Here is a 15899-nt window from a genome sequence, read left to right on the forward strand (position 1 = left end):
TTAAGGGTAGGCAACGCATCTGCAAATTCAGGCTTTCTCGGCGAATCTGGGTGGCCCCACGCACGTTTGCCACCGTATGATGTAAAGAAAGCAGGAATTTAAATTATTGTTTACAACAGATTGTCAATTACATTGTATTTTCTTTTTCTGTACATATTTTACCAATACACGTTTCAATGAAACTTAATTTTTTAAAAGCTTTTATCCATACAGGTTAGATTTATATCATAGGTTAAGTCAGACGTTTTAGATGTATAATTGTGTTACTAAATGTATGTATGTTGTCTGCAGCAAGGTGACGGAGGGCGGGGAGGAGGTGTGGGTGTTCACGGGGGAGTACTGGAAGGCGCGCGACGCGGGCTTTCCCGGGCTGCGCGCGCCCGCCATCTGGTGACCGCGTCTGGCTATACACGTACGTATACAAAGTACACTGTACCTACACGTGCGTACTTATACGTGCTCATAGTACGCTGTACCTAGACGTGCGTACTCATACGTACACAAAGTACACTGTACCTACACCTGCGTACTTATACATACTCATTGTACGCTGTACCTAGACGTGCATGCTTATACGTACACAAAGTACACTGTACCTACACGTGCGTACTTGTACGTACACATAGTACGCTGTACCTAGACGTCCGTACTTATAGGTACATAAAGTACACTGGACCTACACCTGCGTACTTATACGTACACATAGTACACTGTACCTACACGTGCGTACTTATAGATATATAAAGTGCACTGTACCTACACCTGCATAATTATACGTACACATAGTACACTGTACCTACACGTGCGTACTCTTACGTACACATAGTACGCTGTACCTAGACGTCCGTACTTATATGTACACATAGTACACTGTACCTACACGTTAGTACTCATACGTACATATAGTACGCTGTACCTATAAGTGCGTAAACAATGCATGATGTACACCTGAGAACTTACAAGTACACCGAATTTTCACGTACTTACATAAACGTACAAGTACGTTAAAATAACTTGCACTTAATTAATCTTATTCGTGGACACAAAACCTTTGATTTTCTGAAAATAGCACTTCTAATGGTATTTTTTGTTTTAGAGATATCAAGTCTTTTTCATTGTTTATTTAGAAACTAACACTAAAAAATATTTAAAAAAAATATGACCTATATTGATTGATGTTTTTTTCTCATTTCAGCGTATACCGGCTTGCGAGCTGCTCTGCTAGCTTAGCTTCACACGATTCTAGCCTCTGACGTTATATTCCTTGTACTACACTAGCTGCGGATATAAGGGCGAGATTTGTATGACAAACATTAAAGCTTCACTCTGGCCGCTAAGGGACCCCCTTAGTGGCTGTTTACGGCTCTGTGACAGTATACTATTTAATTGTTTACGGACGTTTTAAATTAATTACATATTTTTTACTTTACATTTTGATATTTGTGTTTAGTACATACAAATGTATGGACATGTATGAATTTTGAATTTATTTTGCTTTGACTTTTATTTGATTATTTATTGTCATTTATTTATAATCGAATAAATTAATTAAACAAGCAAAATAAATGGGATTAAAATCTGCGATATACAGGATGTTCTATTTTGTAATATGTATGTATTTTGGAACATCCTTGTTATACATTTTTTAATACGTTGAATAATTAAGTCGAAATGAATTTTATCATTTTCAAGTTACTGTCAATGCAAATATATGAAAAGATAAAAATAATATTTATTAAATAATTTTGTCCATAAGTGTCAAGTTTGATGCTCTGTCTACCTCATTAATGAAAAAGGCGTAATACAGGCCTTAAATTTTGTTTAAATGTCTTAATTTTGGCTTTCTTTCGTTTTTTTTTTTAAATATAAAGGCTTATTCCTCTAGGCAGATAGTCACCTAGTAGAAAGGCCGACTAAAAAATGTTCTACAATGTTGTAAATACAGGATGTTTCTAAATCTCGGCTGTGACATGAAATTTCCAATGTTTTTTTTTATTTATTTTTTAAATCATTTGTTTATATGTATAGCATTTTTGTTTTTATATTTTCCTAATAATAGGAAGCAAATGTTTTTTACAACGTCAAAGACGTTTTGACGTATCGCCACAGGGCAAACAGTCACAATGTCAAATCATTTTTGACAGCTGTCAAATTTTACTAGTGATGGGATTCTGAATAGATAGATTGAAGCATTTTATTTATTCAATAATTATTTCTATAAAAAAAAGGTTTGGTCTAACAGCTGTCAGAATTGGGCTTGACAATTTCATGATATTAAAAGAACTAATTTCGATATGAGTAAATAACGACGTTTAAGAAAACATAATTTGTATACTGTATTTAACAATTTTAATGCAAGAATTACATTAAGTATGTATTTTCGCAACATGCTGTGTATTGTCAATTCATAATCACAGAAGGCTGTTAAGTGTCGTGTTTACTGCACAAAATTCGAGAAGTCGAATTTAGTACTACATGGAGAAAAAAACGTGTTAAAGTGGGTTTCCACTGCGAAAATGACGAATGAAATAAAATTTTTCTCCATGAAGTCAGTGGAAACGCACTTTAAATACAAGGCTTAAATTTCTAATAGTACAAATTTGTAACGTTGTAATGAAAGCCGAAAGTTACAGGATGTTCCTTTTTTAAATATTCTGTTTGAAGATTTTTTAATATTTTTAGGATGATGTGCCTTAAGTATGTTTCAAAGATTGAAATAGTTGAGCTAGTAATTATTTTCTTCAACTCCATGTAGTACTGTAGATTTGTAACGCAATGACATTTATTGCTGTCTCTCTTTTGTTAGAGAAAGAAAGGGACGACAGTATACAAGTGTCATTGCAGTTGTAGGGTAATTCCATTTGCTTGCTAAAGCAATGCCAGGGCTTTCTCGGTATAAAATTATATACAGGATGATTGGTTAGTTAGTAACGATACTGAAGTTTTTAGATTTTCATTAGTTATGTAATTAAGTTTTGATATTGTCCAAATTTTACTAATATAAATGCAAAAGTTTAGATGGATGTTTGTTAGAGTTTGTAGCCTAAACTTCTTGAAGGGATCTTAATTAAATACGGCATAGATGAGGAGGATAGTTTGGAAAAACACATAGGCTACTTTTTTTTCTTTAATTTCACGTGGACGGAGTTGCTGGCTAAAGCTAGTTTTACTATAAATAAATGAAGTGCAAACAGTAAACAATGAATACATGACAATTATGTGTTTACGTCATGTTTAGTATGACCATACGTTGTGTAATTAATTGAAATATATTTCTATATGAATAAATGTCCCATTCTCGAGTATCGTTATTGTTTCACCAATCATCCTGTATAACTATAGGATATATTCGATGTTGTTGCTAGTTGTAGGTTTTTTGTAGATATCGATTGCTTTGACATTTGTAATATTGCTTTCTCTGTCTTGTTAAAGAGAAAATGATGACAAGTGTCACAGAAATTGAATTCTAAGGTTAGGGTTTTGTATATAGTATGATGTTTTTTTCTTAGTAATATTGACGCTTCATTGACAATTTTTATCACCCTGTATGCTCTCTTTTTCTTATGTTTTGTTTATTGTTTGTTCTTGCTATGTCCTGTTAAAAGTTTTTATTTGTTTATTAATAGATTTAATTGATTTTTATTGTTATTGCTTTTGTATTTAAAACTAACATGACATTTTCTAGAACATTCTGAAATTTGTTTTATTAGTGTTGTCTATGTAAATGTACTTTTCTACTTTTTTAGGCGTAAAGGCTTAAAAAATGTAGAATATCTATTCCTTTATTTGTTCTAGTCAAACTTGTAAAAGTATGATTTGTAGAACTTTTCTTGTTTTTATGATATAAAGAAATTAATGTACAGTAACTGGCTTACTGCACATATCCATTGAGCCTCGAGCCTACCCTTAATTAGGGGTGGAAGAAATTAATGTATTGTTATTATATGTATTGGTTCCGGAAGCCAGACTTTTTCTTAAAAAAAGGATGGGAGGGGACGTGGATTTGACGCTGGAGATGACGTACAGGAAGGGGAAATGTCCTTATTTATGTGCGTTTCTCTGTCGATTAAGGATAGGCAACGCACCTATTACGAATGTCAGAGCAGCGGTCGCTTCGCTATTTCGGCGAATTCAGGTGGCCGTATGCTCGTCTACCTCCTTATAGTATAAAAAAAGTAACTTTATTAAATTTTAAGCGCCAATAGCCTAATAGTTTGGGGTACGGACTACCGATCTTGAGGTCGAGGCTTCGAATCCCGCCATTCGACTATTGTCGTGAACCATATCCTAGCACTAGCTGAGAGCTTAGTTGGAATTGTTAAAGGAAATATAAGTAAATTAACAAAAATCTACTTACATTTTTATATAAAAAATATATCCTTATTTCAGTAATAGTTTTTTTTATAACATAAGATGGCAAACGAGCAAGCGGCCACCTGAATCTGCTAAAATGGCGAAGCGACCGCTGCCCATAAGCATCCGCAGTTGCAGATGCGTTGCCTACCCTTCATTGACGGAGGAGGAGACGCACATAAAGAGGATATTTCCCCTTCCTATGCATCTCCACCGTCATATCCACTTCCCCTTCCCATCCTCTCCTTATAAGAAAAGGGTGGTAAAGAGAAAGGGACTTAAATTAGGCTTCCGGCACCACACTCATCAGACGAAACACGGAATTACTTCCATTTTACGCCTGTCTTCTGTGTTATTTTTTGATAAAAATTGACAATGAAGCGTATCATTCCCTTTTGTACAAGTACGGGTTTTTTGGTTGTTTTTTTATAGTACCCAGTATTGTGGAATCACGTATCTTTGAAATACTAAGATTAATGTCACTTAATAATGACAATAAGTATGTTTCTTGTATATTATTGTTAATGTTGTGGTTAAAAATGTATTGAAATGAAAAATTTTGCAGCTTTTTAAAAGTTTTCATCAATTCACATTGCTATCATGTCTGGCTTGAAGCAAGTGTTTAAAAAGTTTATTGTATTATAAATATGTTTTTTTTTTAATCAAATAAAGACAAAATGTAATCGTAATTATGTTGGCATTCCAACTGTTTACAAATGTTATGTTTTTTAATTTGTTTTTTAGTTTTTTAATATGCTTTAATGCAATTCGTGTATGTGATTGAACTAAATGACAATTTACAGTCGATTTTTTAATGTTAGCTCTGGCTGTATGAGCAGACTTTTGCCCGCTTAGCGAAAAAAAAACTAACTGTCAATGTCAAACTTTTTTTGTTTTTATTTCGTTTGTAAATTAATGTAATCTTGAATCGTGTACAATTATTTCAATGCTTTTTAAAGTATTTAATATACTTGTAATTTTATTAATGCCAATTATTTATTACAATTTCTACTGGTGCGTTGTTTTTTTTATTGTACAAAATTTTTAATCTGTGAATTCCAGTTTTAACGTAATTTGTTTAAGAGTTCTAATTGAATAACTTTTATTATAGTTATGGGTATAGGAATAATTGATATATAATGTTTTCAATGTATTTTTATGTAATTCAGTATAAGTGCCTTTGTAATTAATTTTTCATGTCCAAGAGAGAAATAATAGGTAGATGGCTCTAAATATAACTGGTATAATTTTTTATATAAATAACCATAAACACTGGTAACCAAGAAATAATGGTACTATTAATTTAAAAAAAAAAACATTGATTTCGTCATTTTATTAAAATTAGAATTAACGTTTAAAAACAGTTATAGTATTCGTTATTTAAAAAAGACGTTAATACAATTTAAAAAGTTGCATAACATTTTTTTCATAATAGAATGTTTATATTTTTTAAAATTAATATAAGAGTGCTTCTACATATCGGTTTTATTTGAATCGATTTGCTAAATGAAAGTCACAAAAGCAATGTTTATTAAATTAATCTATGTAGTGTTGATAAATGACAAATATACTTGAATCTACTTCAATATATTTAGGATAATAAAATTACAAAACATATATTCTTAGGGCCTGTCCCACCAAATTGTAAATTGTCTGATAACAACGTGTAAAATATGTAATGGAAATACAGGATTTAGTTCCCTTATCTGACGGTTGTCATTTTTAATCTATCTGAGTCTATCAGCCAGTGGTGGGACATGCCCTTAGCACTCAATTTCGTCTTTTAAATTAACTCCAATGGCTTTTTTTCTGAAATGTAAAAGTCATTTATTAACACTGCCAGGCCAAATAACCTAATTAAACTGAATTACTAAAATAATTTTAAGTAAAGTTGTATACAAATTGTCTCATTTATGAATGAAGGCTTCTCAATAACTATAGGCTAACGCGACAGCAAGTTACCGTGCTAAAACTAAAATTTTGTTATGTGGTTTTATTTAATAGCTGCATATAAGAATATAATAAAGAAAAATACAATTTAATTGCCTTTTATTTACCTAAATACGCATTTGTTCTAACAAAATAAATGGTAGACGTTACAATAATAATTTTATAGAGAAGTCTATCTGCCAAGTAGGCATATATTATAGACTAAAGTTATAACAACCCTAGTATACTTCCCTGAAAATGAGTTGGAGTCTTGCAGTGCTCTCTTTTTGCACTTACTCATGTATTTATAAATGTTAATTAAAATGTTAGTGTGAAACGGAACGTATAGACGTACGTTCAAAAGTCAGTTATTTTCACTAAAAAGTGAAATTTTTTTTAAAATTGAAAATGTAATGTTTTTATAGAGTTTTAACAGATCAATTTTAACAAAAACATGTACACAGAAAACATTAATTTTGGTTCAATAATTTCTCTAACACACTTAAAACATCAACATATAAAAAATTTTGGAGTTTCAGAACGCATTTACCAAACAATGATTTGGCAAGTTGATTAGAAATAAGGAAAGAAAGAAAAGCTAAAAGCAGTTTGTTAATAATTCATAAGCTTTAATAGTTAATACTTTTTTATATCACTTTTTTACATTATTCAAAGTACAAGTACTAAATGTTACGTAATTCGATAAAGTGATACTTCAATTCAAGGAGGTAAACAGTTTGAACTTAGCGCTCTACATTACACGTTATTTTTATCGTATTTGTTTTGTATATTGTCATTATTAATATCTATGTAAGCTATCATGTTAATATTTAATATATTGCCTAAGTTAGTAACTACAGTTAGATGTTATCCATTGAAGTATGCAGGTAATTGACCTAAATTTGTCACATAACACTTTTTTTATATTTTTTGTTCATTAAAAAATTTAAAATCAGTAATAACCTTTCGAAATATAACAAATTGATAAAAATTTTGAATCGTTTCACTTTAAGAATAAACAGTATTACACTTTACAAACATTGTATAGGTTAGTTTCTCAATTTATTATTAACTCTTTTCCAACGGAAGAACATGTCAAACCGAAATCAAATACCAAAATTCAACATATACCCTCAGTTTTTAACACATTTTGTAATATTTTTATTGGTTATATTCCACAACACAAGTTGCAAAGTTTTCAATCAGTACATTAAATTCCAGTCTGCAGAATGTCAACTGCGGCGAATGTGAAGTTCCACTACGGGCTGACAACATCAGACCCTGAGACACAACCGGTGCTTATTGTTGGCCAAGCAACCCATCTGAACACACTAACATGGCAAGATGTACGCTGTAAACTGGAACCTAGAGTTACTGAAGAGGTAATTGTTTAGTTCGACTTATAATTGAAAAACATTTCAACTGTTATATATTTTGGTCAACTGAAGATTGTCTAATGCTAACCTGTTGTCCCCTAAGTCTAGGATACTTCTTAACTTATGAATAAAGTAACTTCTGTTCAAGTGGATTAAAAAAAAAACAAAAGCAAGTAGCCTATGTATTCTTTCAGACTACCTTCTACATCTATGCAAAATTTTATCAAAATATGTTCAGCAGTTTAGGCTAAAAAGTCTAACCAACATCCATCTATCTAAACTTTTGCATTTATGATGTTAGTAATATGAACATCATTTATTTAGCAACTAGCTTTTACCCACAACTTTGGAATTAAAAAAAAAGTAAATCTTATTTGATTGAGGTTTGTTAGGCAGTTTTGTAGATGAATATTCAGAAACATCCACTTCACAATTATATTAGTATGATAAACATCTACATCCAGGTATGGCAGCGAGGACTGACTGTAGTCTCGGGTGGGGATTCCTGCGAGCTATGGCCGCGTGGTGCTTCGCTCGCTGCGCTCCCTGCCCGGCGCTCGCGTCACGCAGCACCCTCTAGAGGACATGCTCTCTCCAAGATTGTAAAGAACAACCAGCGTGGTAATGCTAGCGAGGAGTTTATAGTGGTGAGTACATTTTGATGTTTAAATTGGTTAAGCAAGCCAGTGGTGTTGTATGTTGACTATAAATCTGTGTTTAAAGTATGTTCACTTTAAAAATAGTTTTTTTTTATATATTTTCTTTACACACTAAAGATATACAGTTATCTTGTCCAGTGCTGGTTTACAGTTGGACAGTAGTGCAGACCTGGCATAGATCATATGCTAACTGGCAACAGACAATCTTGACAATATTCTAGTTTCACTTGTGCCTGCCTAAAAAATAAAGTAAACCATAAAACTATAATGAAAGTTTATCAAAATACTTTTTATGCACATTACACATTTAGCATAAATGTGTAAGAAAATCTGTGTAATGTGTGTAATGACCTCAAATAATAAGCCGAGGTAGCGAAGTATAATAGTCTCTCTCTTTTTAATACTAATATTAAAAAGAGGAAAGGTTTGTAATTTTGTATAACTCAAAAACTACTGGGCTAATTTAAAAAATTCTTTCACATTTGATCAGTAAGTAACATAGGCTATATTTATTATTTTTTAATTTCAAGTAGACAAAGTCTCAAGAAACATCTAGTCTATACTAATATTATAAATAAAAAAGATATATTTGATTCACGCAAAAGCTACTGTGCTGATTTATAAATTCTTTCCACATTAGAAAGGTAATTTGTTTATGTATTATTTTTATCACGCGGGCGAAGTTATGAGCTATAGTTTTAATTAATAATAATACGATTTCCAGTTGGTATGTCGCAAACAAGACGTATTAGCGAGTGCGGTGGCGATCGCCCGCGCGGTGCCGCAGTACTCCGCGCGCACGGACTCCGCCCCGCTCGGCTCCGCGCCTGCGCCCCCGGACAAGAGAGACCTCACTGTCGAGATTGTGTTGGTCGCTGATGAGAAACGTGGTAAGTCCTGTACAAAACTAAATAGATTTCATTATCACCAGCTCACTATGTCTCCATTGAGGGCCTAGAGACTATCCTAAATTAGTGACTAGGCTTTAGTCGCCCACACTGATCTATCATAGTGCGGATTTTTTTTTTTGGCTAACATGTTTTTGGCAAAGGGACATTGGGTATGGGTGAAACTCTTTGTTTCTTTATTTTAAGTTTTTTGTCAAAATCTTACAAATTTCTTAGTAATTCGTTAAAATTTCAATAATATTACAGTTTTTTGCCTTTTTAGAATAGAAAGCAGAAGCTAAGCTAATAGACTAAAAATGTTAAAATGACTAGAACTTAATGAATACTTTGAAATTACTAAAATAACTAGAGATAATGTTAAGATAAGTTTAAAATAATAAAACTAAGTTTACAATTAAAATTACAGTGATAAATAAAATACAACTATATTAAAAATAAAGTTCAAATTACACTAAAATAATGAAAGTGCGGGTTGGTTGACTTCACACATATCTTTGAATTTCTTCAATGATATGTGCAGGTTGCATCACTATGTTTTCCTTCACCGTAAAAACGTCGGGTAAATTAGAATTCGATTGAAACGGGACTAAAATTAGCCCTCCACACTCATCGTCTATTTATCGCCTGTCTTTGTGTGTGGTCATGGTATTGGCACCGATTGAGCCCTACAGTGCGAAGATGTTAAAGCGGGCTCTACCACTGTTGGGGTTTCTGCGATACATTCCACACCTTTTTGATCTAATTAGGAAAAAAGAAACCACTGTTGGGGCTTAATCTTAGCTTAGACTAGATGATATCTTTATTGTAGAAGGTGAATCAGACGAGGAGGAGGTAGGAGGTGTAGACTCAGTGCTACTAGAGACAACCCTCAGCGAAGGGGAGGTGCGCACTCTGCAGCGGGTCGCGGACATGACGCGCCTCGCCGCGCGCATCACCGACACGCCCGCCAACATCATGAATGTTGATAATATCATTGAGGTTAGTACAAAACCGATATACTATGACACTACTTTTTTTATAACAGGTGGCAAACAAGCAAGCGGCTACCTGAATCCACCGAAATGGAAAGTGATCGCTGCACAAACATCCGCAATTGCAGATGCGCTGCCTACCCTTCATTGACGGAGGAGAAGCACATAAAGAGGACATTCCCCCTCCTAGGCGTCTCTTCCACCGTCAAATCCACTTTTCATTCCTATCCTTTCCTCTTAAGAAAAGGGCGGAAAGGTACCAAAATTAGGCCTCAGGCACACTCATCAGACTGTACGCGGAATTACTCCCACTTCACGCCTGTTTTCTGTGTGGTTGTGGTATTGCTGGAGGCGAGCTGGCCCATTCTTGCAAAGATGTTAAAGCGGGCCACTACACAATCAGGGTAAAAATACCAATCGAATGACACCTTATTTGTTAAAATCGGTTTAGCTTTTTAGACTATAGGAGATTACAAAAGAATTTAGAACTCCATATACATGATTTGCTTGAGATAAACTCTTCGTTTAAGAGATTAGATTTATTCATACTCCGGAGTCATTTTACCCTCATTCGATAGTCTCCAGTGTAACCAACAGCTAATTAAAAAAATCTACTGAACAAGTTTAGATAAAAACACGTGACGCTTTGAGTTTAGTGTGTATAAAACTCCGTCGAATTAAGGATTAAAAAAATTAGATTAGTTCTGACTAGTCTTATCATAAAAACTTAGACAGCATTTCAAATACATTTAAACATATGTTAATCCGTTATACCGTGACTAACGGCCGGTGCTGATTTTTGACAAATAGAATTGAAACATTTTTATGCGTAAGCTTTCGTAATGCGATTTTAACCAAACTATAACTAATATTATAAAGAAGAAAAATTTGTATTTTTGTATGTATTGCAATAACTGAAAAAATAATAGGCCGATTTTAAATTTAAAATAGCTATGTTATCAGTGAGTAACAAAGGCTATATTTATTAAATTTTTTCCGCGTAATCGAAACGCTAACAGCTACTAAATAATGTAATACTCATAGATGTATCCGTTAACCTTTATAATATGGACAGCTGTTAGTGTTTTTTTATTTTATTTTTAAATAATGTTAACGATTGAACAGGAAGCATTCGCAGTAGCGAAGTCGTTAAACATCCCGGAGCCGACAGTGATCAGGGGCGAAGAATTACTGGCCCGGGGCATGGGCGGGCTGTACGGCGTGGGGCGTGCGGCGGCGCAACGCCCCGCCCTGGTCTGCCTGTCGCACCGCACGCCCGGGGCGTCGCGCGCCCTGGCCTGGGTGGGGAAGGGCATCGTTTACGACACCGGCGGACTCAGTATTAAGGCAAGGGTATGTTTTGTTATTGTGATGTCTGCTTAAAGATTGCTTCCACTGACTGTTCATTTATTGAGCGACTAGCTTGCGCCCGCGACTCCGTCTGCGTGGAACAATGTGTTCTACCGGACTATGTTCTACATCTATGCTAAATTTCATTGAGATCTATTCAGCTGTTTAGGCTACTAACTCTAACAAACATCCATCCATCTAAACTTTCACATTTATAATATTAGTAAGAAGTAAGATGTACAGTCAGCTGCATCAATGTGTACTACTAAATCTTAGAAATTTGAATACATGTTTTGCAACATTTGTATGCATACAAACATGTATTCAAATGCTATTCTTTAATTTTTTTACAATAATCTATATCTATACTTCTTTACTAATATAGTAAAGCGTAAACACACATTACTTTGTAGCATAGGATTTCAGAAATCACAGCATATTTTTGATTATTCCTTTCTTTAATAAAAAGCCCTACACTTACGTCACGCTTTAGGCTATATTTACGCTATTAAACTTGGGGGATAAATAAATTGGAGAAAAACCATCATGTGGGAAAGGGACCATAATCTACAAACTGCCAACATTACGGAAGCAAGGTTGCGATGGTTTGCCATGTCATGTCATTTGGACATTTGCTGATAATTTGACAAATATAAATAGTACATTAAAATTTTCATAATTTTATGCGGATAAAGTCGCATGGGAACAGCTAGTTTTGTATATTTTTTTAAAACCAAAGCCTTGTACAACATTCTGTTTACAGTAGTTATGCTTATGAAGCTAATTGTACATATGAGTTGTCTGTTTATATGTGTATTATTATTGTTACTAAAAGATTCTCTATTTTGAATAAAATTATTTTTATTATGTGTTTATTGTGGCAGAGTTCAATGGTGGGCATGAAGGGGGACTGCGGCGGCGCGGCGGCGGCGCTGGGGGCCTTCGCCGCCTTCGTGGCGGAGCACCCCGACATCGACGTGCACGCGGTGCTCTGCCTCGCGGAGAACGCGGTCGGACCTCATGCCACCAGGTGATAAAACTCAATAAAAAAAAAACAATATTTTGCTTGGTCATAATACCAAAACTGTATAAAATCTCATTTTGTTTATTAACTGTTGCTTGTGACTTCATGTGGAATTAAAAATAGTAAAATATGTAGCCTATGTTACTCGCTGATCAAATTTTAGTCGAAAAATCTTAGTTTTTTTTTAAATTCTATCTACAAATCTTACTAATATTATAAATGCGAAAGTTTAGATGGATGGATGATTGTTAGAGTTTGTAGCCTAAACGGCTGAACGGATCTCGATGAAATTTTCCACAGAGAACATAGTCTGGAAGAACACATAGACTACTAACTTTTGTTTTTTTTTATTCCACGCGGACGGAGTCGCGGGCGAAAGCCAGTATTTTAAAATCATAATACTATAGAAAATTGACCAAATATTTTGCGCTTAAACTATAGCTGTTGTAGATCCTTTACGTGAAAGAAATGTTTTTCAAGTTTCTTGGTAGAATTTTTGTCACAATGTCTGTGGTTTTGTGTTTGCTAATCTCAGAAATTAACTGATTTAAATACAGCTTACATTTATTTATTGTAATAAATTTAACATAGAATTTAGTATCATTGAAATGCGTAAATTATAATTATAACTGTTATCCAGTATAAATAGACATCTAATATGTTTGATTAACAAAGAATGTAGAGGTCACTTTGCTCTGGATATAATATTTTTTTTCATATTTCAGGCCTGACGATATACACCGTCTTTACTCCGGTCGTACTGTGGAAATAAATAATACAGACGCTGAAGGTAAATATTAAAATGTTTTTAACTAGCTTTTACCCGCGATTCCGCGCTGGAATTTAAAAAAAAAAACAGTAAAAAGGCTATTTGTTCTTCCAGACTATAACTATGACAAATTTCATCTGGATTTACTAAGACAGTTTGAATAACATCCAAAAATGTAAATTATCTTTTTAGCAAAGAATTAAAAAAATTAGGTAGCCTGTGTTCTAGATTTTACTCTATATCTGTGATAAATTTTATTGAAGTTCAGTAATTTAGGCGCTAAAGTCGTAATATCCATCCATCCAGACTTTTATTTCTGTGGTACCCAGGTCGTCTAGTGCTGAGTGACGGCGTGGTGTACGCACAGAGAGACCTGAAGGCAGACATTATAGTGGACATCGCCACGTTAACTGGAGCACAGGTTAGAAAACTTAATTTATCTATATTAATAAAAAGCTGCAAATCTGTGGAATGATCTGCCTCGTGACGTTCGTGATTTTAAATCCCTTGGTATCTTTAAATTTCCTTAAGAGTGACTCTCGCTGAAATGTTTTTGCTTTTTCCTTATTAAGTTTATTTGCTGTTTATGTATGTTTGTTTATTATGTAGAATGTAAATATTTGTGTTCGTGTTTTTTTTTTATATGTATTAATTTCCCTTGTGTGTTGTTTCTCCTGTACCACTGGGTTGCCTGTAAGAGATTGCCCATAGCAATAAGGCCGCCCTTGCAAGTTTTTTTTTGTATTAGTATAGTTTAAACATTTGTATTATAATATTTGCATAAAGATTTACATAAATAAATATTATAAAGAGGAAGAATTTGTATTTTTGCATATAAATAACTCAAAAACTGCTGACCAGATAATAAAAATGTTTTCACCGTGAGGAAGGTAATTTATCTGTATAACTTGGGTTCCATTTTTTAGTATTTCTCAATTTCACGCGGACGAAGTCGCGTGCAACAGCTAGTTATTTATATTTACTTTCGCCCGTGACTCCGTCCGCGTGGAAAAAAAAGTAAGTAGCCTATGTGTTCTTCCAGACTATCCTCTATATTTAAGACAAATTACATCGTGATGCTTTCAGCAATTTACCTTCTTACTAACATCCATCCAAAATGTTGCATCTCACACTGGTGTAGCGAATCCAAAGATTTTATTTTGATATGTATATAAAATCACTATTTTTTCAATATTTAAATAAAAAAATTAAAATACATACTTTTAACAATAATAAAATTATAGTTCAAAAAACCAATAATTATTTGCTATTAATTACTATTAAAAAACTGAATTACTATAAAAATATTGATTAATATTTGGATTTCATATATCTGCTTATATATAAAATTACTAGGCCGATTCTAAAAATTCTTTCACCATTAGTAAGGTAATTTATCTATGAGTAATATAGTTTTTTAATACGGACGAAGTCGCGAGCAACAGCCAGTTTACTCTAATTTACATATGTATTGTTTATTGCACGAATATTCCAGGGTACAGCGACAGGCAAGTACCACGCGGCGATAGTATCCAACTGCGGCGTGCTGGAGCGGCGCTGCGTGACAGCAGGCCAGCGCGCTGGAGAGCTGGCGCACGCGCTGCCCTACGCCCCCGAGCTGCACTTCCCCGAGTTCACCAGCGTTGTTGCAGACATGAAGAATAGTGTTGCTGTATGTAATTGATTTTTATTATCTATATTATTATAATAAAGCGTTAAAATACACTTCTTTGTTGCCTAAGATGTCAGCAATTACAGCATATTTTTGAATAGTTCTTCTTTTAATAAAAAGCCCTACACGTACGTCACGCTTTAGCTATAAATTTTAACGCTATTAAACTTAGGAGGTAAATATTTTGGATAAAGACCCTAATGTGGGAAAGAGACCATAAGTTGCTGCCAACATTAAGGAAGCAAGGTTGTCATCATGTCATGGCATTTTACACACATAGGCTTGCTTTTGCTTTTTTTTATACCACGCAGACAGTATCGCGGGCTAAAACTAGTATAGAGTATAGACAAATATTATATTTGTAGTAATAAAAGATTATTCTGCAGGATCGTAACAACGCGCAACCTTCGTGTGCCGGATTGTTCGTGTTGTCGCATCTCGGCTTCGACTTCCGCGGCGGCTGGCTGCACATCGACATGGCCGCGCCCGCGCACTCCGTAAATATACTCATAAATGCACCTTACAACACGCACCCCCAAAACATTAGCAACACACCCCCAAAACTTATGCCTTTAAACACACACCCCCCAGTCATATCTGAACACGCTTTTCCTAAAACATGCGCCTTTCTACACAGGTCCCCAGTCACATGTATCAACATATACCCCCAATTTGTTCAACACTCAATACATGCCCCCAAAGAAATTCATTAACATAAATCATTAACCAAAGACACATGTCAACATAGACCCCTCGAAACATTTAACTCTCAACACACCCCCAAAGACATTTTTCAATATCAGTACAGTAATATTGTACAATATATCTATTTCAGGGTGAACGTGCGACAGGGTACGGCGTCGCGCTACTCAACGTGCTGTTCGGTGC

General features: G+C 34.1%; 2 protein-coding genes across 2 annotated transcripts in view; both read left to right on the forward strand.

Moving 5' to 3' along the window:
- Positions 1–231, forward strand: part of LOC106102801 — a 19142-nt gene extending 18911 nt beyond the window's left edge. The window contains exon 14 of the mRNA XM_013282386.1: positions 214–231. Coding sequence (XP_013137840.1) covers positions 214–231 — 18 coding nt within the window. The remainder of the gene's footprint in view (positions 1–213) is intronic.
- Positions 232–7036: 6805 nt separating this feature from the next.
- LOC106102802 (probable aminopeptidase NPEPL1) overlaps positions 7037–15899 on the forward strand; it is a 10224-nt gene continuing 1361 nt past the window's right edge. The window contains exons 1-12 of the mRNA XM_013282387.1: positions 7037–7169; positions 7504–7664; positions 8123–8305; positions 9042–9207; positions 10034–10203; positions 11322–11549; positions 12431–12576; positions 13296–13360; positions 13669–13760; positions 14835–15011; positions 15398–15508; positions 15847–15895. Coding sequence (XP_013137841.1) covers positions 7103–7169; positions 7504–7664; positions 8123–8305; positions 9042–9207; positions 10034–10203; positions 11322–11549; positions 12431–12576; positions 13296–13360; positions 13669–13760; positions 14835–15011; positions 15398–15508; positions 15847–15895 — 1615 coding nt within the window. The 5' untranslated portion in view covers positions 7037–7102. The remainder of the gene's footprint in view (positions 7170–7503; positions 7665–8122; positions 8306–9041; positions 9208–10033; positions 10204–11321; positions 11550–12430; positions 12577–13295; positions 13361–13668; positions 13761–14834; positions 15012–15397; positions 15509–15846; positions 15896–15899) is intronic.

Source organism: Papilio polytes, unplaced genomic scaffold (genome assembly GCF_000836215.1).
Source record: "Papilio polytes unplaced genomic scaffold, Ppol_1.0 DF823901.1, whole genome shotgun sequence".
Lineage (NCBI taxonomy): Eukaryota > Metazoa > Arthropoda > Insecta > Lepidoptera > Papilionidae > Papilio > Papilio polytes.